The sequence below is a fragment of the Terrapene carolina genome, unplaced genomic scaffold (genome assembly GCF_002925995.2).
Source record: "Terrapene carolina triunguis isolate 2854851 unplaced genomic scaffold, T_m_triunguis-2.0 Scaffold715, whole genome shotgun sequence".
NCBI lineage: Eukaryota > Metazoa > Chordata > Testudines > Emydidae > Terrapene > Terrapene triunguis.
The window spans coordinates 1,699,600-1,724,482 of NW_020665066.1; the positions used below are offsets into that span (position 1 = coordinate 1,699,600).

The 24,883-nt window shown below is 44.1% G+C and overlaps 1 protein-coding gene across 1 annotated transcript in view; it reads right to left on the reverse strand.

The window, feature by feature from the left end:
• Positions 1-24,883, reverse strand: part of IGSF22 (immunoglobulin superfamily member 22) — a 214,540-nt gene that overhangs the window by 20,500 nt on the left and 169,157 nt on the right. The window contains 15 exon segments of the mRNA XM_024199216.2: positions 2,630-2,932; positions 3,423-3,719; positions 5,204-5,345; positions 5,995-6,119; positions 8,076-8,360; positions 9,546-9,818; positions 11,275-11,437; positions 12,325-12,438; positions 13,373-13,550; positions 14,055-14,094; positions 15,623-15,722; positions 16,785-16,921; positions 19,018-19,149; positions 19,773-19,925; positions 21,881-21,887. Coding sequence (XP_024054984.1) covers positions 2,630-2,932; positions 3,423-3,719; positions 5,204-5,345; positions 5,995-6,119; positions 8,076-8,360; positions 9,546-9,818; positions 11,275-11,437; positions 12,325-12,438; positions 13,373-13,550; positions 14,055-14,094; positions 15,623-15,722; positions 16,785-16,921; positions 19,018-19,149; positions 19,773-19,925; positions 21,881-21,887 — 2,449 coding nt within the window.

Here is a 24,883-nt window from a genome sequence, read left to right on the forward strand (position 1 = left end):
ATAATGTAGACAGCACCGTTAGTACCGGGGCTTGTCCTGCAGTCAGGGAACCTCACTCCGAGCCGGAGCTACCAGTGGAGCGGTCAGTACCGGGCAACCAGGAACGGGCTCCTGTCCGACCGGTGCTGGTTGCTGCGTCCTGAAGCCGACCTGTCCGAGCGAGACTGTCTTGGTCGGGCTCTTGGGGACTTACGGCGTTCGGCAGATCTGCGTTGGATACCTGGCGATCCACGCCTCATGCTACTCGACCGGGACATCAAACAGGAAGGGGAGCTACTACAGGCCGGTTGCTGGGAGGATTGTCCTGAGTAGGGCAACCTTCCCTTTGGAAACAGGTGATGACGGCCTGGCGATCGGCAGTCTCTGGTGTCCGATCGGTCCCAGGATCAGTCCTGGGCCCTTGAAGACAGTCGGGGCCGGTCCCAGAATTCTTGCCGGATGGTGTGTGCCTCAGAGGGTCTGCACCAATCTACGGGCAAAGTACGCCTCGAGTCCCTCGATCAGTGCCCCCAATACGGGGACCGAAGAGGGCTCCGCTGAGCCTGCCTCTGCAGTCCTGAGGTGTGGCAGCTGCAGGTGGGCGAATGCTGGTGGGATATCCCTCTCGATGGGGAATGGTACCACTGAGGCAGGGACACACGCATAGGTCCCAACGTGGGTTTTCCCCGAGACTGGGGTACCACAGGAGCCGATGAGGGCGGCACCAGGAGCGTCAGGATCTCCTGAGCTGCTTGAAGGGCTTCGGGCGTCGACGACACCTGAAGCTGGCCGGGGCCTGCACCACTATCTGGAGTCACAGGCAATGGGATGGGCTGCACCGCTCGACTTGAGCTGGGGCCCGACTTCCTGAGGGGGATGTTGAGCTGCCCGACATGGGTCTTGGCTCTCCCTCGCCCTTTCCTTTCCCTTGCGGGAGATAGATCTTCCCATCAAAGTCTTTTTGGGTTTCTTGACCAGAGCCATGGAGTGAGACCGGTGCCGGCTCGTGGACTGCGCTGGGGGAGCACTGCGCATGGAGGCCACGGTGCTCAGTGTGGAGTCGGACCGCTGCTCCGGTGACGGAGTGAGTGCCGACTCCATTAGGAGCCCTTTTAGATGGATATTGCGCTCCTTTTTCATCCTAGGTTTGAAGGACTTGCAGATATGGCAGTTGTCACTTATGTGCCCTTCGCCTAAGCACCTTAGGCAGCTGGTATGTGGATCGCTGATGGGCATACGCCATTTGCAGTGATCGCAGGGCTTAAAGCCTGGGGACCGGGGCATGCCCTAACCCCTGGCTGGGTCCTGTCCGGGACTAACGAAGAGTTCGAGAACGACTACTAAGGGCAACTAAGAAACTACTAACTATATATAACTATTTTACAGGATTTCAAAATTTGCAGGAACAGATAACCGAACAGCGCTACCCGAAGCAGCAGACATTCCAGCACCGTCACTGGCAGCAAAAAGGAACTGAGGGTGGCGGGAGCCAGCGGTACCCCTTATACTGCACCATGTGGGTGCCATTCCAGAGGGCACCAGAGCCAGTCCCCTACAGATACTGCTGAGGGAAAAACTTCAGGCACCGGTGCATGTGGCGAGCACACACCCCTAATATGGAATGGACATGAGCAAACACTTGAAGAAGAATAACCAAGGTTGGAAGTTCCACCAGAGAACTGGTCAATTAATTGTTTTTTTAAAACGTGGAAAATAATTTTTAGTGAAATTTCACATTTTCAGTGAAAAATAAAAAAATGGAAATTTTTCATTCAAAAAATAAAATATTTGTATTCTGAAATGCTGCCACAGTGCCTACTGGAAGCTGTAGTTCCAGCACCTCAGGCTCTCAATTCTCTTGTGTTGGCTGAGCTTCCTGATTGGACTACATCTCCCATGATGCACTAAGGCTGTGAACGATAGCAAGTTAGATGGGTGTGGTGCATCATTGGAGGTGTAGTTTGGCTGGGGATCCTGGCCCATAGAAGAGAATGGGAGCATGAGGTGCCTACATTACAAATCTCATGAGACACTCTGAAAGCATTTCAGAATTGAAGTATTTCAGTTTTTGGCTAAAAAACTTTTTGGGCATTCATTTTTTTAATTTAAATTTTGCATAGAAAGTAGACACTTTAAAAAGATTTGTTTTGCCCCCTCCACTCCCCATTTTTGTCAAAAAATGGATTTGACGAAAACATTTCCAATTTCAAGCAGCCGTACCATACACAACACTACCCTTGTATAAAAAAAACTAACAACATTGAATAGCAAATGGTGCAAAATCTCCCCCTGCCTTATTTTTGTTTTGGGTATCTCTCAGCGGGTGATCTAAGACAACATAAATAAGGCAGGTATTCTGTTAAATCTGGTAACCCAGATTAAGCGAGTGTGGGTCTTAGCTCCCTCTAGTGGCTAGTTCATAGGAGCAGTTTTTGAATACCCTACTGCTTGCCGTCAAAGGACATTGTCCCTGGTTCAAACCCTGCTGTCAAACCAAGTAAGGGATGGTTACAAAGGGCCTGCCCTTCTTGGAGCTTTCAGCCCTGAAGTGCAGAAAGTCAAAGAAGAGACAATGCCCTCTTGACGGGGGGGAAGGAGCAAAAATAAAACCACATTAAAAATGGCAGCTCTGGCATGCTCAGGTGCTTACCAATAGGTTCTCCAGCAAAGATTTCTTCTGTCTCCAGTGGATCACTCAGACCTTCTGCATTGACAGCAATGATTCTGAACTGATAGGCTTTACCTTCCTCTACCTTATCAGTGGCAAATGTGGTGTGTTTGCTATCAGTTTCCCCAATTTTGATCCAGGACTTTTTCCCAGCCATCTTCTTTTCAATGATGAAGTGGGTCACTTGCTTTCCTCCATTGTCTCTGGGTGCTTTCCATTTCATTTTAATGCATTTTCCCGTACGCTCTAGCAATTCCACTTTACCCTGCGGTGGTTTTGGTTTGTCTGCAACATTGGGAGATAAACAGTGAGTGGATGGCCATTATTTAGAAGGCTATCTCCTCATTTGGTGTAAATCGGTGTTGGAGTTACACTGATTTACACCAGCTGATCTTCTGAGGGTACGTCCAGACTACCCAACGTATCGGCGAGTAGCGATCGATTTATTGGGGATCGATATATTGCGTCTCGTTAACACACGATATATCGATCCCCGAACGCGCTCCCTGTCGACTCCGGAACTCCCGCGCCGTGAGGACCAGAGGTAAATCGATCTAAGATACTTCGACTTCAGCTACGCTATTCACGTAGCTGAAGTTGCGTATCTTAGATCGATCCCCCCCCGCCCCCCAGTGTAGACCAGCCCTGAGTCACATTCTGTCCCCCATGCAGGGACTTCTGAGCTTTGGACCCACATGGCCTCAGAATGCACTTTTACAACTCTACATGTCTACAGAACCAGTGAATTGCTATAAATGATTTGTTCAGGACCTACCAACAACGTTGAGAAACATATTAGCAACAGCTGAACCACAATCATTTTTCAGCTTCAGCATAATGTTTCCACTGTCTTCTCTCACACACTTTTTTATTGTGAGCGTTGCATAGTCACTGGCTTTTTCCATCACAACTCGCTCTTCTTCTGTCACCTCAATACCATCCTTGAACCAGGTGACTTTTGGCAGTGGCTTTCCCTTGAATGGGACCTTGATGTATGCTGTATGCCCGGCCTTCACAGTCACTGGGTGTGCAGCCAAAAGCTCGAGCACAGATGGGTCAATGACAGGAACATCTTGGAAAAAAATGGAAAAGACACATGAATAACTGCAGCCACAAAGGTACTTTGGTGCTTTTAATGCATTAGTGAGTTCCCCTGCAAAGGTGGCATTGTTCAGGGCCTTAACTCCTTCACCCTCAAATTTCTTTAATGGTAGAATCCCTGATTTTATGAAGGTCCTGAGGGGCACCCAGTATATTCACTACATTTGGATTCAGATATTCCAGTTTTCCCAATTACCGTACAGAGACCTGTCTGGCTTGCCCAAGATGGTCCAGCTCAGCAGAAGAGGAGACAAGGGGTCTCCAGGGAGCATCAGTCTCAAGAAGTCCCTGAGTTCCAGAGGGCTGAAGATTCTGTGGTTATTCTAAGCTCTGTGAGGCACATGGCTAAGTCCCAGTGATGCTTCTGACCAAGGGCCAAATTCTCCTGAGTACTATGAAATTATGTATCCATTAAGTGCACACATAATTGCTTAAGCAACTGCAAACAATGAGTAATTATTCATGGAGTGATGTTAGATTGGAAGGAGGTCTCAAATGTGGTTCCATAGGGATTCTACATCTTGGCAGGGGGTTAGACTAGATGACCCTGGCAGTCCCTTCTAACCCTTTGGTTCTATGAAACCAGTGAGACTACTTGCAGAGTAAGGTACTACGGGAATGTAAAGTATTGTGCACTATGAGTAAGTGTTGCAGAATAGGGCTTCCACTAGAGCTGGCTAGAAAACAGAATTTTCTGCCAATCTTTTTATAAAAAAGATTTCATAATTTTAAAAAACATATTTTGCTGAAATTGTCCTGTTTCTCAATGAAAAACTGACCCACCCCGTGAAACAATTTCTGTTTTCATTTTTTGTGCACACAACCCTCAACTTTTAGAAACAGATTTTTTCCATGAAAAATTTCATTTATAAAAGGCCACTTTTTGTCGAAAAATCCTTTTTTGAACAAAAAAAAGTTACCATCTGTAACCCCAACCATTGCTCAATGTGGGTTTTTAGTTAAACAGAGTTCAGTTACATTTTTTTCAATCAGGAATGTTCATATGTTAATAACTAGTCTGTGATAAACTCTGCCTGATGTCTCAGTAGCAATCACCAGTAGGAGCCCCCCTCATTTAGAGGACAGAGGCAAGTTGTTTGATGAGTTCAATTAGCGCCATCTGTCTGCCAAGAGTTAAGCAAAAGAATATTTTCCTACTAGAAGATTTTTCTTGTTCCTACAGAAGCAATACTCAAAAAATGGTTCAGACCACATTTTTCAAATTGCGATGCTTAAAGATAGGCCCCTAAATCTAGCCACTTAAAATGATTTCCTGATTTACTCCCATTAAAGTGTGAGCAAATGCCCTTTTGTGTATCAAGAAATGGGGTATTGCACACACAAATGGATGAGCCTGCAAACGTGGCAGGCCCCAGGAAGGAGGCCTGTTAGAAATTTGATCCGACACCTGCAAGTGATTGATTGGTGAGTAGTGTTAGGGAAAGGAGGTAGTACCTGCAATGGCAATGGTGGCCTCACTTTCTGCCCCCTTGGCTCTGAACGTGTACTTCCCTTCATGTTCCTCTCCCATTTTGTCAATGATCAATTTGTGGACAGCTCCCTGCTTGACTATCTGGATCCCTGTCATATCCGTGATCTGAAAGGAAGATTAAGGCAGTTTACAAAAGACCTAATCAGAGATTCTTGAGTATAAGGGCCTGATTAGAACAAGGGACAAAGAGTCAGGAATCCTGGCTTGTATGCTTGTAAAATGCTTTGTGATTCTTGGCTGAAAAGAGTGTCAGTGTAGAGTGTTATGTATTCACTGTGAGGATCTGAATGATCGGTGCTTCTCACTGGGGGAGCCACTCTGCCCATGAAATCGGACTGGGGCAGCACCTTGGTGTCCAGTGGATACATTGCCAAATTTGCTGATGACCTGGGGGGAGGGAGACCTGCTGACTCTGTGGGGAAGCATGTGATTCCGTGAGAGAGAGAGGGAGAGGCTGAGAAGGTTGGTTAAAAGGTGTGGGAAGGGAGTGATCCGATGACTTGTGGGGTACTTGGCAGAGGAAGATAGTTGACACACAAACAAAGGGTGGGTGCCAAGCTAAAGGGCTTCAAAACATAAAGAAGACTGAGGTTTCATTTGAGTTGGGAAGATTTAAACCAGTTTGTCCGTCCTTATTCTAGGTTCCTTTCCAAGTTATCAACACTGGGCCAGTTCCTGCAGTCCTTACTCAGGCAAAAATCCCACTAAGTTTTTCCAGCCCTTCATTTTTCTAATTACAATATAAACTCTTTACCTCTTTTCCGTCCTTCAGCCAAACTCCCTCTACTTTCTCATCATTGAGGACAACGCAGAGCTCTGCTGGGTTCCCAGTTGGAGCCTGAACATCAGACATGCCACTCTTGACTGTAGCAAATCTCTCTGAAAAAAATCCCAGGGAGAGTAAGGAATAAGTGAATAAGGACAATTTGTAAAAACAACTTTGACTCACCGAGCACTTCTGCACCAAAGCACAGAATTAGCAAGGGATAAACCTCATACCATAAAACTGTTTGGTTCAGTTGGGATAAACAACTAGACACTTACTAGGTTCAAACACTGGCTCCTGTCTCTAATTGATAAGTTCAATTTTATGAATTTATCAAGCTCAAAAGCAGTGGCTGTTTATGTCATTCTAACAAGTGGCCTGTAGATGGCACTCATATATCAGTCTGTGCTGGCCTCTTCCCTCCCTTCCCCTGAAGACCAAGAGCCAAATTCAACCTGACATGAACAGGCACATTCCACAAACCCAGGGCCAGGTTAAGGGATAGTCTCTATAGGCACATGATGGCACAGGAATCTGAGTTTTCATTTTAAAACCATTCTCTTCATAGCCCTCATGGCTGCACAAAGATATGCTGAAAATGTGACCCGTGTGTAACCCATGCAGTGGCCTCTGCCTGAGTCTGCAGGGAGCCTGAAACAATAGCTGTAAAAGAGTGAATCGCCACATTCATTTCAAAGGGCTGTTAACTCTGAAACACCATGATCTTAGGCGCAGGGTGGGGGGACCCATGCCAAACTACTCTGGTAGAAGACTGCATTGTGAAGGGCTTTTGTTGCCACCCCACCCTGGCTCTGCTGAGGTGGTATTGGCGGAGTCTCCTTCCCCCCCACTCCGAGTCCTCTGCTCAGGTGGGTGGGGAAGAGTCCTTCCCTCTTTCGAAACAGACCCCAGTTCATCTGGAGATGAGGAGCAGTGGTCTGTGGAAAGGGTGGTGTGCCCAGCCCAGCTGTTGTGTGGGTGTCCCTTGCCTTTGCCACCCCATGTAAGGGTGGAGCCCTTGGGGTAGGGGCAGGGTCACAGTTGGGGTGGGGTCAAATCTCCCTCTCAGAGTATACCCAAGCCCCCAATTGGCCTTGTTTAAACCTGTGCTGCATTTGGTCCCTCCATCCTTCCCAGAATTATGAATACCGAGCTTCGTCCTGAGCCTGTCCTTCCTGAATGACAGGTCTGTGCACTGCCCCGTCTTGCCACACTGTCTGGCTTTATGTGGGGGAAATGGGTGTTTATCCATTCATTCTGTGGGCTGGTTTTTCTAAGCTGGGCTTCTATGAGACAACACTTTTTATGGCAGGAAGGTAGGTATAAATCAAAGCCAATCTACCTCCACCATTAGTCACCTGAATATGGTAAAGGCCACTAGAACTCAGAAAGTAGCTCGGAAAAATCTGACTCTGGTTTAAGCTGCAGTACCAGGTGCATGCAACTGGGTTGTGGTGATTTTTTCCCCCTTTCTGGCTTTGCCTCTTTCCATTGAATTTTCTAGACAGCAGTTTATTCTACAGAACTAATAATCCTGTTACAATATTTGTTAATGTAACAATAATGATCATTAATATTTACGCCAGTGATCTCCTGAAACTGTGGCCTATGTACTACCAGTACTAGGCAGGAGGCAATCAGATGCTGCTTGGGACACTTTAAAGCATCAGGATAAGACTCCCTTATGCTCACACTGATTAAAATCACAAAGACAATACACTGAATACTTGTGAGCTTCAGATGCCCGTATGCAAGGTCTTAATTTGAGATCTACTGCTATATGCTTATATAGCATCTTGGATCAAAGAAAAGCACTTAGCAGATAATGGTTATCTATTATCTCTGCTCTACAAATAGGGAAACAGATGCACTAGGAGGTTAAGTGATTTGCCCCATGTCAAACAGCAAGTACACTGCCGAGTGAGGAACAGAACCCAAGTCACTTGATGCCAAGTCCCCTGCTATAACACTAGACAACACAGCATCTCTGTAATGTAGAACAGTGCAGCACGATTAAAGTTTGTTTCTTTTCTCAATTCAAACCACTCTCTTGACCCAGTTGCCCTTACCTTCCACAGTTACATTGGAAGTGCTGTAGTACTCCGTTGGGTCATTATCTTGCATAGCAACCACTGTGTACTCTCCTGAGTCACTCAGCTCAGCATTGTCAATGATCAGCTCTGCCCTCTTCCCTTCATGTGTCATGCTGTATTTGTCAGACCTCTCAATCACCCTCCCATCCTTCATCCACTTCAGCGTAACATCTTTAGAGGTCAGCTCGCACTCCAGGCAAGCTTTCCCCTTCTCCTTGACTCGGACATTCTTCAGGTTGCTGACAAATTTAATTGGAATTCCTTGAGAAAGAGGGAGGGTAAAGAGATCAGCAGTATGAAATTTCATATTTGGGGAATAACCTTAGAAATCAAGGCTAGATAGGGTCTCCTAGCATCACCTCAGCAGGGTATTAATATGCTGCTGTGGGGGAGAGAGATCCCAAGCTTGGAACTTTACTTCCAAGATGCTGCCACTTCTGTAGGGGACATATTTTCCCTGATGAGCATGCACTGCTGTCTGAGTAAAACCTTGGTGCCTCATGTAATAGCCTTTGGGTGGAGACCTAAACTGAAACGTGAGAGGCCGGCTCCTATTCCTTAACTCTGTGGTTCCACCGAAAAGGACTTGCTTAGTTGTTTGCAACTGGTCCTCTTCAAATACCTCCAAAACAATTATGCTGATTCTATTTGAAGCCCCTTGGTAATGACTGCAAAGAATTCTGGGACACATCTGAGAAGGGTAGGTTGATAACCTTTGCTGAGGGCACGGAGTAGCATGGACAGGAATCACAGAGAGATTGGGAGGGTAAAGTACTGGGGCCACATGAGTAGGGCGATGGAAATAGCTCTTTCACCAAAAACAATATTAGAAAGGAATCCAAGGTATTGTAGTGTTGGTTATGGTTACCACAATACTGGTGATAGCACTGATCTTACATTTGCACACGATCCCTGAAGAGCTTTGCAGCCTTAAACTGATGCAAAACATACATAGGGGATCATCTCCTTTTCTGTTGAAATGCAGCAGATTCTGAGTTGAATACATGTTTTTTTTCTTTGCTCCATTTTGATTGATCTCTATTTTCATGTAATCAATAAGTCTTATTGTGCTTTTGATGATAAACTCCTCCCTTTCCCATCAAATTTCCCTATGCATTTGCCCTCTGTGTTTTAAATCAGATCAGTTTGACAATGATAAATAGCTAAATGTCCATGAGGGAGGGACTGTGCCTTCTGAACCTATGGTGGCACTAATGAGGGGGTTCTTCTAAAATTCCCTACAGTCTATGGAACCCACAACAGAAGCGTATGGTCTTTGTCCCCTTCAGTGACTGATCCACAAAAGCACTTGATGAGTCTGCTACTACTTTCAGCTAATGGGGTTCAGTGGTGCTTTTTATTTCTGTAGGTCCCCCATTCAAATGCTGCTGTGAAGGGTTTGATTACATACATACTGCTCAGGCATGCCATCCCTGCATCACTTACGTTCAATGAAGAGTGGCGCTTTCTGCACCAGATCCCCAGCCTGGGCGCTAAACTCTCCAATGTCGCTGGGCCGAACATCCTTAATTTTCAATGTGTGGGTTAATCCATCGTCAGATGTGATGATCTCATATTTGTCATCCCGCTTCAGCTCCTTCCCATTGAACTTCCAGGTGAAATTGGGCACTTTTTTGGACAGGCGGATTTCAAACACTGCTGTCTGCCTTTCTGTCACTTTCAATGGCTTCAGTTCTGCCAGGAACTTTAGGGGCTCATCTGTTAAGATGTTGACAGACAAACAGTCATGCTAACAGTTTAAATTTGTTCCTAAATGTAGGGGTTTTTCCTACACTGTGTTGGGCCAGATCCTCAGCTGGAGTAAATCAATATAGCTCCATTGAAGTCAATAGGTCTACATTGAGTTGCACCACCTGAGAACTGGGCCCTACCATTTTGATTTCTTTTGCATAGAGATAACAGGGACAAATTCATCCTTAATATAAGCTGGCACACCTCTTATTAACTTCACAGAGACCTGCGTCCACTTATGCTATGGCTGATCATGGTCCCTGGGACTTAATAAAAGTTGAAAGTTTTCCTACAAAGCTGATCACCAGTGCACACACTGCTTCTTAGTCCAGTTCTTCTGCCTTACTCCTATTCTTTTTCTCCCCTTTATTCTAGTCACCGTAAAGCAAATGACCTCAGGTCAGGGCAGCCGAGATCCAGAAACCTTCCTGGAGTTTCATCTGGAGCCATCTGCCACGCAGAGAGACAGCAGTCAGGTCATACACCCCTGAGGCTGCCATATCAGAAACAGAGCAGTTCCATGATCACTCTGTGGCCTAAGGGGAGGAGTTTGTTGCCCTACTGGATACTCTGTGTCAAATTCATCTACTTGCATTTGCCACAGTGTAATAATTTACTTTCATGAATAAAGAATGAGAACTGACAGCACCAGGAGGACCTTATTCTTCCTGTAGTCCCCTTGAAAACAAGTAGCAAAATAAGATACTTCCCAATGCGAGTAATAGTGGCAGAACATGTCCCCAGGAGATGGACCAGCTACAACAGAAAGAGCTGGCAGATAAGGGGAGTAACAAGAGTACTGTGGGTAAGGAAGGCGACAGTCTTTATCCTGATGATTTGGGCTGTAATTTAAGGCAGCTTTGTTGCTGTATGCAAAATGGACAGGCTCTATGATTTCCTGAGAAACTGCAACCACACACTTGTCCTGTAACAGCAAGGACTAACAATGGAGAAAGGTCTCCCATCTTCTCTGGGCGTGTACATTCCCCTCCATTCCTGGTGACTTTGTGTAAGCATGGTTCACTTCCATTAAAAGGACATTGCCAAGGTGTTTTTCATCATTTACCCCTTTCCCTCTTACACTCTGCTGACTCATATCCCAGCCAACCCCACTGACGTCAGTGGGGAATTTGGCCTATTGTGTATAATAACCAAGCTTCATGCTGAAATTTACCATCTCAGACGTACATCCCTTGATTGTATGTGCACAGTGGTTATTGTGAGGTTGATCATGGCATGTACAGTAATGGTTTTCTTTTTCAGGATAGAAAGACCAGTGAGTCATGGATGTTGCAAATAGATATAAGAAAAGATACATAGATTCCAGTTTGACTCACCAACCTTGACAGTGTCCTTTTAAGTACGTAATCTTCAGTTTCATCATGACATACGCACTATCATGCATTTAAAAATAAAAAATTACCTATCACTTTCAGTTGTGCTGAGAGTTTCTTGTCAGCTACAATTAGACTGTAGGTGCCCCAGTCTTTTTCATTCACATTTAAGACGTACAGCATATACTTTGTACCCATCTGCTTTATTTCATATTTTCCTAGGCAGTACTGAATACGCAAGGGATCATTACCCTGAAAAGGAGAACATTGACATCTTTGACAACGTGGCACCTTTGAAAGGCTCTTCCAAGAGACACAGGTGCATGTGGAATATGTACAACACCGCGTTTAAGAGGCTTGTCCAGCAGCTGAGCCAGCAATGGGGCTGCACTGTAAACCCTACAATAACTGTCCTCAATCTACATGCCCACTGACCAGTTTCAGATGGAAATCAGTGATCAGCAATGATGCTTTGCCCAGGCAGGCCAGCCTTTCACAGGCTGTAATAGGGTACTAGAAAAATACATCATGTAGTGCTGAGAGGGGTAATTATTGCATCTTTAACTCATAGCAACTCAGGGCTATATTCTGGTGTTCTTATTCCTATTGTATCTGACTTTGTAAACAGTCTAACTGAAATCAGTACACTGACTTGCGATGTAAAGTACCATTCAATGTGAGAAAGGATGCCAGAATCTGGCCCTTCATTTTTGCTTAGTCCTTAGTTGGCACTGACTTCACTGTGGTTTTATGCGGACTGTGTAAAACATCAGGAGTTAGTTGGCCTATCGCGATTGCAGGCAAAATAAATGGAGGGTCAGCAGTTGGAGGAATTAGTAAAAATTAAAAAGAAAAGAAACCAAATAGGGGAATTTGTGCTAGAGAGATTCTTTACCAAAGATGTAGCACTCCAGTATTTTTACCTAAACCAAAAGGAAGGAGTAGGACTAGTTGTACACCCCTCAAACAGACCCTCTCAGACAGGACACTGAATAATACAGAGCATTCTTACCACCTTTCCCCACCCACAAGTGAACGTCCAGGTAGAATAGCTAAACCCTCAGTTAAGTAACGCTGGCAGATTGAATCTCAGTACCTCCACCTATTTTAGTCAAACCAAAGGAAACATGGGAGGTTACCTTATACCATGTCATCTTAGTATTGGGGTCCCTCAGTTCCAGAATGGTGTCAAATATAGCTGTGGAATCCACTTTAGCTGAGACATCCTCAAGAGGTTTTAGAACTTTGACTGCCTGCAAGATCAGTTTATGAAGAAATATAACTGAAATCTGTATTGCTTCCCACAACTCAAAGTAGACTGGATCTTTGTTCCCATTAATAATAGATTTTTTTACTATTATTTTTATTTCGCATTGGTTCTTGGAATTTGTGATACTCAAAAAGCAACACTGTTTCCATCTTCTGGACATCTGGTATTGTTTTTTGTGCATGTAGAGAGCAAGGATAGCCTTGGGATTAAGGCACTTGAATAGGAACACAGCAGAGCTGGGTTCAATTCCTGGCTCTGCCACAGACTCCCTGTATGACCTTGGGCATGTCACTTAATTTTTCTGTGTGTCAGCTCTCCATCTGAAAATGGGATATTAGTATGTCCCTTGTCTCCCTTCTCTATTTTGATGGTAACGCTTTAGAGCAGGGTCTGTCTATGTTTTACAGCACCTAGCACAATAGGGCCCTGATCTTGGATAAAATCTCTAGGTGCTGTCATAATACAGATAATAAACAACATTACAGGAAAGCTTCTGGCTGAGCAAGTGGAGGCTTTTGTTACAATGAGAATTCTTTTTACAACACTCATTATTTTCTAAGGGGCTGAAGGCACATTCCCCTCACTGAATTTCAATGGGATTTGGACGCCTAATAACTTTATGCCCCTTTGAAAATCCAAGCCAGAGAACCAGATGTAAAACTTGGATGTGGATCCAGTTTGGATTTTGAACTGCCCTTCCCCTGCTAATTTGTTTGGATTTGGATTTTCTTCCAGGCCCATCTCTAATGAAATCCTTTTCTCCTTGGCTTACAGCTGACTCTCTGTAAAGTGTTTAGCAATGCTGCCTCTGAAGGCCATTACTGTAGTGTGGCTTATGCGTAGGAGTGTTGTTCATTATAGACACAAAAATAGAAATGTATGTTCAAGGTGTTTTGAAAGCTGACGGCATTACTAACCTCAACCTCCACTTTCTTCTTCATCTCCTTTAGCTTCTTGAGGAGCCCACGGAAGTCGGTGAAGCCATATTCCATGCAGACCTTCTCAAAGTCCTTTTTCGGCACCTTGGAGAGGATTTCAAGCATTTCCTTCTCATCAGTCACCTTCTTCGCTTTCTTCTTTGGAGCAGGAGGGCCCCTGTGCATAGACCCTCATATAATTCAGGGTATATTTCAAAGTGACGAAAGCTCCTCTCACCTCTACAGCTTTGGATGTAACAGGGCTCCTGCCTGTGGAAGCTGTAGGGCCAGACTTCCCATTGGTAGGATTCCAAACAAGAATGGGGCTCCCCACTTGTGGGAAAAAGGGGCAGGAATTTAGTCTCCCCTACTGCTGGAAGGAGGGAGGGGTGAATTCCCCGGCACCACTGTCAGAGAATCTGCTGGGAGTTGCCTTCTCCTGTAGTGCTAGGCCAGAGGGGAAGAGCGGGCTGACCTGTGAGTTACTGAGTCTGAACATGGCAGTCCCACAGCTGGGAGCCAGGAGCAGTTCCCTGCACTGCTTGTACTGTTGTTCTGCTCTGTAAAGTGGCTCTGTAGAAATGGCCTAGTGTCTCTCAGTGCCCACCAGAGAAACCCGGCTCAGCTTTTTGAAATAAAGAAAGAAATAATACATAAATCCCCCAGAGATAAAACTCCTCACCTTTTTTTAAGCATTTTTTTGAAATCCAACTTTTCTTGACCTGAAAAAATAAATAAATCCCAAAGCAAACAACTGTATTCAGCATAATAATAAACAACAATACAAATAACACCATGAGGGATTCCTTGGCTTTGATGCCCTTTGCAGGCTCAGGGACAAATCCTGCAGCAAGTCTCAAAAGCTGCTGGACAGGCCTAAGACATGAAAATGCCATGCAGGGAGATTTGAGCACCATCCCAACCCTGTTCTACAGAGCAGTGATTGACAGCAGCTGTCTACAAGTTTGCAGTATGAGGCACGGAATGGGCTGTCGATATGTAACTAGGTGGATCCACTGGTCAAACTGTGTAGTAGAGGGGAAATGCTGTTGCTCCTCTGAGGGCATGACCGTACAGCTTTTTCTGAGGTAAGATGCTCTGTGGAAGTCACAGCTTTGTGGGAGATGCTTGGTTCCTAGTAGTGCCAGCTGTGTGTGCTTTGTCAGGGCTCTGGGGCTACTACATCTCCTCGCTGCATCTTGACAAGCCAACATAAGAATAAAATGGAGCTAACCAAAAGCTCCGTGTCACTCTTACCCTTGGGGAAGAGAGGGACTAAGACAGGGAGAGTGCCGAATTCATTGCCAAACCCAGAACTCCCATATGGCAGTGCAAGATGTTTGCCATGGAAACGTTGGCTTCTCACAGGTAAATGTCAGTAAGCATCACTTTCCCACCCCCCAAAAATGATGGGAAAATTGTCATCGTTAATAATTAAAATGAACGAAGGGGGATGGTGACAAGTGTGTCTACAAAAAAGGCTAACAAGGGTCCCAGTTCAGTGCACAGGAACACATCAGGGGTGAAGTGGAGGAGTTTAAAGGTGCACCTGATGGCCCAACTGGACAGTAGATATGTTGGGATCTGCCTGCTTTTTAGTGCTTGAGGTGAAATTCCCTCCAGTTCAGAGCACCCTCACAAGTCCTCTGCACCACCTCAAACCTTCTTAGTCTTTGTGTGAACCCTCTCTGTGTGAGGTGAATCTCACTCCTGCTCTGAGAGGAAAGATGGTCCAGTGGTTAGAATACTAGCTGCAAGCTCAGGAGAACCAATTTCAGTTTCTTGCTTCACTACAGACTTCCTGTGTGACCCTGGGCAGGTTACTTAGTCTCTGTGTGCCTCAGTTCTCCATCTGTGAAATGGGGGTAATAGCATTTCCCTACTTCTTGTGGATATTGTGGGGATAAATGCACCATAGATTGTGAGGCACTCAGACAATATGGTAATGGGGAAGGGGGGAGATAAGTATCACAGATAGAAATTAGATAGCAAGAAAACTGTGAAATATTAAAATGGTCAAATATCCTGATTTTATTGCTAAATCTCGACTATTATAGTCATTACATCTTGCACAAATAAAGAGTAGTACACCAGGGTAGTTTTTTCCCTCACCTGGTAGTGAAAACTCACTTGGAAGTAAGCATTAACATCATTCACTGAGATTCCTAAAAGGAGCTAATTGGATCCTTCCAAATCTCATTCTTAATTAATTAGTCTAGTTATTAATCAAGCTGGACCCCGGGCACTTACTTTCAGTCACAATCAAGGACACAGTGTAGATAATATCAGCATGGTCATTGGAAACGATGCACTTATAGTTATCAGCATCATCTGCGGTGAGGGACTCCAGCTGGAAGAAGAAACACATGGACAAAGAGGCCCAAAGTGTTAGTGGCTCAAATGTATTAAAGTGGACTCAGGAATTCCATTATGTATTTATTTTTAAGCTCTATTTTTTTCCACGAGTTTATGAAATCATCTGTTGACAATAGAAACCCTTGAGGGAGAATCTTGGAGCCCAATCCTGCAACCCCTACTCAAGTGATTCAGGAAATTAAGGTCAAGCACTAGCGACCTGATCCAAAGCCTACTGAAGTCAGTGGAGCTTAGGTGCCTAATTACCTTTAAGGATCTGGGGCAGGGAGTCTTTAAATTTACTTCAATAAGCTTTGGATCAGGCCCTAGATTTAGAGATTCTTGGCCTGAAATGGGATATATCATCAGCAAAAACAACTGAGTTTCTTCCCTGGTCTGTCCTTTAGGCTGGCCCTCTGCACAGAGATGAATGTAACCCAAACCATGCATATCCAGCATGGAGAGCATCCAACAAAGAACAGGACAGCTACCAGGCCCTGGGTTTGAGGCCCATGGAATAGATGGGTTTTCATGAGGGAGCTTTGTGGAGGAGTACAGGGAAGGATCTTGGGATGCAGCTGGTGAGCATAAAGGACTCTTTTGAAGATAACATGAATTAGGATAGGGTCAAGGACAGAGCAGATGGGAGAGATGCAGGAAGGTGGGCATAAGGGCAGAACTTTTGTTGCAAATGACCTCAAATATGAAATAGGGCTGAAATGGGACATAAGTGGTCCATCAGCATTATTTAGTATCATCATTTCCATTACAGTAGTGCCTGGCAACCCCAATGAAAAATGAGGGCCTCAGAGTGCTAGACCCTGTACAAATAAGTACCATAGAAAATGGTCTGTGCTTATGATCAAGGCCCTGTGCTCAGTACAGGGCTGAATGTCATTATCTATACATCACAAGCAATCCCCGCAAATCCTACAGCAGGACTATGGCAAACTACAGTATCTTAGACCATTGCTGAAGAATGCGGTAGTGCTTTTTTTATAGAGATAATGATAACACAATCAATTACAAGCCAAAAATAGTGAAAGACATGCATTACCTTTAGCACAAACTCCTTATTGATACTATCAAAAAACACTTTTGAACCTTCTTTTATTGGTATCCCACTTTCTCTTTTCCATGTTACATTGGGCTTGGGGTTACCTTTCACTTTAGCTCGAAATACTGCTTTGTCTCCTGAAATTCAAGGAGGAGAAATATTAGAGTGAGGAATTAAAAAGGAACAACATTTATCCATTATGTAGTTTCTCTACATTCCCCTAAATTACTTGGGGTTATCTTAACAGTATAACCTCTTTTCCTTTTTGGAAATGTAATTCTATTGATTCCAGTGGAGTTATACTGGGGGTTATACTGGCTCATTAAAAGTGATCTGCACTTTTAGGAAAAGGTAAAAATGGGATTGTCCCCTTTATGTGAAAGATGGGCACTAAAGACTTGAAAAGTCTTTCTTTCTGTTTTACATTAGACATTCATATCTTGTATACTCCACTTTTCCTGGACGACACTATGGATTACTGGAGAACTTATTTATTTACACGTTTATTTACAAGGGCCATGTTCTGCTGGCCTTACTTAGGCAAAACTTCCCCAGATGGGAGGTTTGCCTGTGGAAGGCAGGCATGATTAATTGGCTCTCACTAAGGACTGATCTGCACCTTTGAAGTCAACGGGAGTTTTGCCATATACTTCAATGTGCGCAGGGCAAGGCCCTAGAAATAAATAGTTGATACATACCTGACCAAATGGATGAGTACACAGGGCAGGCATTTGCAAATGAAATCAGGCATTTGCATGCACAGTTACTAGGGCTGTCAATTAATCACAGTTAACTCACGCTATTAACTCAAAAAAATTAATCGCGATTAATCACAGTTTTAATCGCACTGTTAAACAATAGAATACCAATTGAAATGTATAAAATATTTTGGATGTTTTTCTACATTTTCATATATATTGTATTCTGTGTTGTAACTGAAATCAAAGTGTATATTTTTGATTATAAATATTTGCACTGTAAAAATGATAAACAAAAGAAATGGTATTTTTCAATTCACCTCATACAAGTACTCTAGTGCAATCTGTGTCATGAAAATGCAATTTACAAATGTAGATTTTTTTGTCACATAACTGCACTCAAAACCAAAACAATGTAAAACTTCAGAGCCTACAAGTCCACTCAGTCCTATTTCTTTTTCAGCCAATCACTAAGAGACAAACGACTTAGTTTACATTTACAGGAGATAATGCTGCCCTCTTCTTATTTACAATGTCACCAGAAAGTGAGAACAGGCATTTGCTTGGCACTTTTGTAGCCAGCATTGCAAGGTATTTAGGTGGCAGATATGCTAAACAGAAGTCTTAAAAGAGCAACACTCTGATGCAGAAACTACAGAATCCAAACCACCAAAAAAGAAAAAGAAAAAGAAAAAAAAACTTCTGATGGTGGCATCTGACTCAGATAATGAAAATGAACATGCGTCGGTCCACACTGCTTTGCACTGTTGTTGAGCAGAACCTGTCATCAGCATGGACACGTGTCCCCTGGAATGGTGGTTGAAGCATGAAGGAACATGTGAATCTTTAGTGCGTCTGGCACATAAATATCTTGCGATGCCGGCTACAACAGTGCCATGCAAACGCCTTTTCTCTTTTTCAGGTGACATTGTAAACAAAAAGCGGGCAGCATTATCTCCTGCAAATATAAACATACTTGTTTGTCTGATTGATTGGCTGAAGTAGGACTGAGTGGACTTGCAGCCTCTAAAATTTTACATTGTTTTATTTTTGAATGCAGGTTTATTTTGTACATAATTCTACATTTGTAAGTTCAACTGTCATGATAAAGCGATTGCACTACAGTACTTGTATTATGTGAATTGAAAAATATTTTTTCTTTTGTTTTTTTGCAGTGCAAATACTTGTAATGAAAAATAAATATAAAGTGAGCACTGTACACTTCAAATTCTGTGTTGTAATTGAAATCAATTTATTTGAAAATGCAGAAAACATCCAAAAATATTTTAATAAACGGTATTCTATTAATGTTTAACAGTGCGATTAATCGCGATTAATTTTTTTAATCATGCGATTAATCGCGATTAATTTCTTTAATCGCTTGACAGCCCTAACAGTTACCCATTTTGTATGTTCAACTACATGTTTTGCACATGCAGGTTTGGTGTGTCCATTTCAGACACCTGTTTTGAAACATTATATCTTTAGTGTCCTGGGAATGAGGTGACTTTTCAGTGGAATGGGGTGCTGCTTACCCTCAGGGGCTGTCAGTGGATGCGGCTTCTCCACAAATTCAGGGATACTTTCTCCTAAAGGGATCTCAAAGGAGCGTGTCACCATGCTGAAGTACTCCACAGTGGTAGAAGATTTCCTAGAAACAACTTCCTCTGTTAGAAGAAAAATATATTAGTCAGGAGGAACAGAAATGTGTTTTTAGAGGTGTTTATTTGTTGTGGGGGAGGGCCCCCCAATGTCCATTAATTATATTGAAAATTATTTAGATCAGCTGAAACCCTGATAGAAGGATGGCTCAGTGCATAGGGCACTAGCCTGGGGACTTGAGATCCTGCTTCACCACAGACTTTCTGCGTGACTTTGGACAAGTCACTTAGTCTCTCTGAGACTTAGTTCCCCATCTGTAAAATGGGTATAATAGCACTTCCCTACCTCACAAGGGTATATTGTGAGGCACTCATATACTATGAAAATGAGGGCTATTTAAGTACCTTAGATAGAAAACCTGCTTATCAAAAGTCCCTTGAAGAGGTTTCAATAACTGTAGTTGTCATGCACTTTGCACTGGGTTTTAGCCTCCTAAGGCCTGCTTTTCGCCTGTGATATCTAGCCTGGTCCATGGACTGATTTGGATCAACCATCTTCTTCCATGCAGTCAGAAATGCAAGCATTACAAGGAAAGACCACTCTTTATGTTAGCCAGATTTATAATCTAAAAGCCATGACAACACCCTTTGAGGTTGTATCAGCTTCCAGAGACTGAAATGATACTTGCCTCCCACAATCTTGGTGGTCTGAGACGTACGTTGCATCTGGGAGCTGGAGACTTTAATGGAGTGATGTTGCTGGACCATGCTTTCCCTTTGCATGACTGTGGTTGCCATGATGAAAATATCTTGACTTCTGCACCTCTCAGTATGCGTGTGAACTTTGGTGGGGAGAAAGGGGAGACAGAATGGAATTCAGAATAAAAAAAAACCATGCCTAGCTGATTCGCTCAGACATAAGGCCTTCCAGTGCCATTTCTGCACTTGTATTTTTTCAGCAAATGAGGATAATGTTCTGTGGTGGACTATCACAGCACAACAATTTCAGCACTTATCAACCCAAAGGCTAAAAGGATAAGATTTTGAAATTATTCATTTCAGAAGGCTCCAAGATGCTGCCTTTTTGATCAAAATTAGTGAATGTAAGAATGGCTATACTGGGTCAGACCAATGGTCCATCTAGCCCAGTGGTTCTCAACCAGGGGTACATGTACCCATGGGGCTACATGAACTCAGCTAGATATTTGCCTAGTTTTACAACAGGCTACATAAAAAGCACTAGTGAAGTCAGTAGAAATTAAAATTTCATACAATGACCTGTTTATATTGCTCTGTGTCCTATACACTGATATGTAAGTACAATATTTATATTTCAGTTGATTTATTTTATAATTATATGGTAAAAATGAGAAAGTAAGCAATTTTTCAGAAATAGCGTGCTGTGACACTTTTGTATTTTTATATCTAATTTTGTAAGCAAGTAGATTTTAAGAGAGGTGAAACTTGGGGTACACAAGACAAATCAGACTCCTGAAAGGGGTACAGTAGTCTGGAAAGATTGAGAGCCACTGATCTAGCCCAATATCCTGTTTCTGACAGTGGCCAGTGCCAGATGCCAGGGATTTGGAGCAATCAAATTTTTTAATTGCTCTGCTCCGGCTCCGCTCCAGCTCTGGGCAAAAACCTACTGGTCCGCGCTCCAGCTCCGGGGTCCGCTCCAAAGCCCTGCCCAGATGCTTCAGAGGGAATGAACAAAACAGGGCAATTTTGAGTGATCCATCCCCTGTTGTTCAGTCCCACATTCTGGTAGTTGGAGGTTTAGGGACACCCAGAGCCTTGGGTTGCGTCTCTGACCATGTTAGCTAATAGCCATTGATGGACCTATCCTCCATGAATTTATCTAATTATTTTTTTAACCCAGATATACATTTGGTCTTCACAGCATCCTATGGAAACAAGTTCCACAGGATGACTGTGAGTTGTTCCTTTCATTTGTTTTAAACCTGCTGCCTATTAATTTCATCAAGTGACCCCCCAGGTACTTGTGTTACGTGAATGGGTAAATACAACTTCTTTATTCACTTTCTTCAGATCATTCATAATTTTAGAGTCCTCTATCATATCCCTCCTTATTCATCTCTTTTCTAAATTGAACAGTCCCAGTTTTTTCATCTCTCCTCAGACAAAAACTGTTCTACACCCCTCAGCATTTTCATTGCCCTTCTCTGCACCTTTTCCATTTCTAATATATCCTCATTGAGTTGTGGCTATCATAACTGCACACAGTATTCAAGGTGTAGGTATACAATGGATTTATATAGTGGCATGATATTTTTCTGTCCTATCATCTCTCCCTTTTCTAATGGTTCTTAACATTCTGTTCGCTTTTTTGACTGCTGCTGCACATTGAGCGGATGTTTTCAGAGAACTATCCAGGAATCCTCCAAGATTTCTTTCTTGAGTGGTAACAGCTAATTTAGACCCCATCATTTCGTATTTAAAGTTGGGATTATGTTTTCCAATGTGAATTACTTTGCACTTATCAACACTGAATTTCTCCTGCCATTTTGTTGCCCATCACCTAGTTTAGTGAGATCACTTTGTAATTCTTCACCGTCAGCTTTGGACTTAACTATCTTGAGTAATTTAGTATCATCTGCAAATTTTGCTACCTTACTGTTCATCCTTTTCCCCAGATTATTTATGAATATGTTGAAGAGTAGAGTACAGGTCCATGCGGGACCCTGCTGTTTACTTCTCTCCATTGTGAAAACTGACCATTTATTACTACCCTTTGTTTCCTATCTGTTAACCAGTTACTGATCCATGAGAGGACCTTCCCTCTTATCCCACAACTGCTTAGTTTGCTTAAGAGCTTTTGGTGAGGGACCTTGTCAAAGGCTTTCTGAACGATATTAACTGGATCACCCTTGTCCACATGCTTGTTGATACCCTCAAAGAATATTAATAGATTGATGAGGCATGTTTTCCCTTGATAAAAGCCCTGTTGACTCTTCCCCAACATATTGTGCTTATGTGTCTGATAATTATGTACTTTATTATAGTTACAACCAATTTCCCTGGTACTGAAGTTAGGCTTATTGGTCTTTAATTGCCAGGATCACCTCTGGAACCTTTTTTAAAAATAGGCACTATATGAGCTACCCTCCAGCCACCTGGTAACAGAGGCTGATTTAAGCAATAGGCTACATACCACAGTTAGTAGTTTGGCAATTTCATATCTGAGTTCCTTCACAGCTCTTGGGTGCATACCATCTGGTCCTGGTGACTGTTTAATTTATCAATTTGTTCCCAAACCTCCTCTATTGACATCTCAGTCTGGGACAGTTCCTCAGATTTGTCACCTAAAAAGAAGGGCTCAGGCATGGGGCCCTCCATCACATCCTCTGCAGTAAAGACTGATGCAAAAAAATAATTTAGCTTCTCCACAACAGCCTTCTCCTTGAGTGCTCTTTTAGCACCTTGATTGTCCAATGGCCCCACTGACTTTTTGGCAGGCTTCCTGCTTCTGATATATTTACTTTTTTGTTGTTGTTAGTTTTTAATGTCCTTAGCCAGCTGCTCTTCAAATTCTTTCTTGGCCTGACTTCTCATACTTTTACACATGACTTGCCAGAGCTTGTGCTCTTTATTTCCCTCACTAGGAGTGCTTTTAGCTATTTATTGTTTGAAGACTGGCTCCTCAACTGGTGTAAACCAGCGTAACTTGTGTTTTCAGCTAGATCGATTTACACCAGCTGAGGAGCCGGCTGTGAACATAAAATATTCTGCACTACTTCAGCTCTGATCATTTATTAAAAGGTTTTAGGGTGTGTCCCTGCAACCTTCACTCATGTAACTAGCACTTACTAACCAGAGTAATCTCACTGAAGCCCACTCACTGAAACAAAGACCGTTCTGTGTAATTAGGCACTTATGCCCTCATTTTGCACCATGAAAGTCAATGGGAGCTTTGCCACTGATGTGCACGGGAGCAGGAGCAGGCCCCTGATGCCTATTCATTGTATTTTACTCAGGGTATTTTAATCCACTAATTTTAAAGAGTGAATCAGAGAAGGAGGGACAGAATTTCCCTAAGCAAGGCCCAGAGCAGAAAGTTCGACTCTGGGTGCATCCCATAGCCTGCAGTAGGGGACAGGCAGGACCATATGCCTTAGGTGGAGCTGCAGGAAGCAGTGTGTCTCAGGCAGGCACATCACCTCTGAAAGGAGCATGTCGAAAGCATGCCCACTGTGCTACCCTGGAACAGTGTGCAGTAGTCACTTCCTCCTCAGCAGGGCCAGGGGAAGAGGCCAAACCCTCTTTATGCTCGCGCTAGCAATTCTCATACCAACAGCAGTGTTAGAGCCCAGTAACCCTTGCACTAGTGCGATCACAATGGCTATTGGTCATGCCCACCCAGTGCACAGTAGGAGTGGGAAGGATGCTTGACTCTCCCTCTGCTTGCTCAAAGACTGGGTACTGTTAACACCTTAACATTTTGTTTCCCTAATGCTAAAAGTCCTCTTTGGCAACCGATATACAACGAAGACTAGAACATAGATCCGCAAGTCCCCGACACACTCTTGTGGCGTTAAAGAATCATGTCAGAGCAGAGAACCGTCATCTGGAACCTGATCTCCTCTGACCCAGCTTTCCTGGAACAAGGACCTGGTCTGGTGTGGGTTGTGATTATGTGTTATACCTCCAGGGGATGCAGGGCAGAAGGCACAATCCATGGGGAAGGGGAACTTTAAGCCACCTTTATGACTGTGTGTGACCAGAGGCCAGGCTTATCGGTGATGTCGCCTAGTGATGAGGTCATTGGGCTCTCAATTTCCCCTCTCGGTCGCTGATGCTGCCTCTAGGCAACTAGTTGTGACCGGAGGCCAGGCTTATCGGTGGCATCGCCTAGTGGTTATGTTGTTGGGCACTCAAATTTCCTCCTCTCAGTCTCTGATGCCACCTGACGGCAACTCCTCTAGTAGTGGGATGGCCTACCTTTTGGTGGGCGGCAACTCAGCCCTCTGTCTGGGTCACCAATTCAAACCTGCCCCCTCCTCCCCCTTCGGGGTAGCATTGTCCAATGAACTGTAGAGGGCCTTGCATCCTTACAACTGGGAAGGACCCTCACTCTATCACTTGGCCCGCGTAGGTGGCTCATCCTTGCCACAAGGCTTTCAGCATGTCTATCTTCTCTTTACGCCTGGGAGGGGTGGAAGTGACGTTTATGCTCCTATCTGGGGGGTTGGAAGGGGAGCCCAGGCCTTCCACTCCACCAGGCTTTGACCCAGGGCACTATGAAAAGCAAACTATGACAGGCACCAGGGAGTGCCCCAAGACTGCCTTGCTGGGCCGCTTTCTACCATCCACCCCCGTCTGCAGTCTCAAAGTCCAACTTAAAGTAGCAATGGGGGAAAAGGGTAACTGATCCTTCAGCCCAGCTGGGCTCCGCTGGTAGTCCCTTGCTCCCCAGTGGAGGCTTCTGTGGCAGCTTTGGTCAGGAGCTGTCAGGGTATATATATTCTGTTCCCCCGTCTGCCCTCATTGTCTGATTCTCTTTTAAGATCCTTCCTCCAGTGGGAGCATGCTCTGAAGGTTGGGGGGAAGGGGCAGAGTCCCTGCTGGGACCAGAACTGCTCCATAACCTCGTCAGTTCTAGTGTGGGATTTATATACCCCACCACAGCATGAGATTCTGGGCTGCCAGTGGGGACAAGATGGCTCCCTGTATAAATGAGAGCCTTTCCAGGGGTGTTCTAATTTATGGCAGCCTCCCATGGGTTGCCTCACAGTCCAGAATCTCCATAGCATCATGTGCTAAGAGTGAATCCCCATCC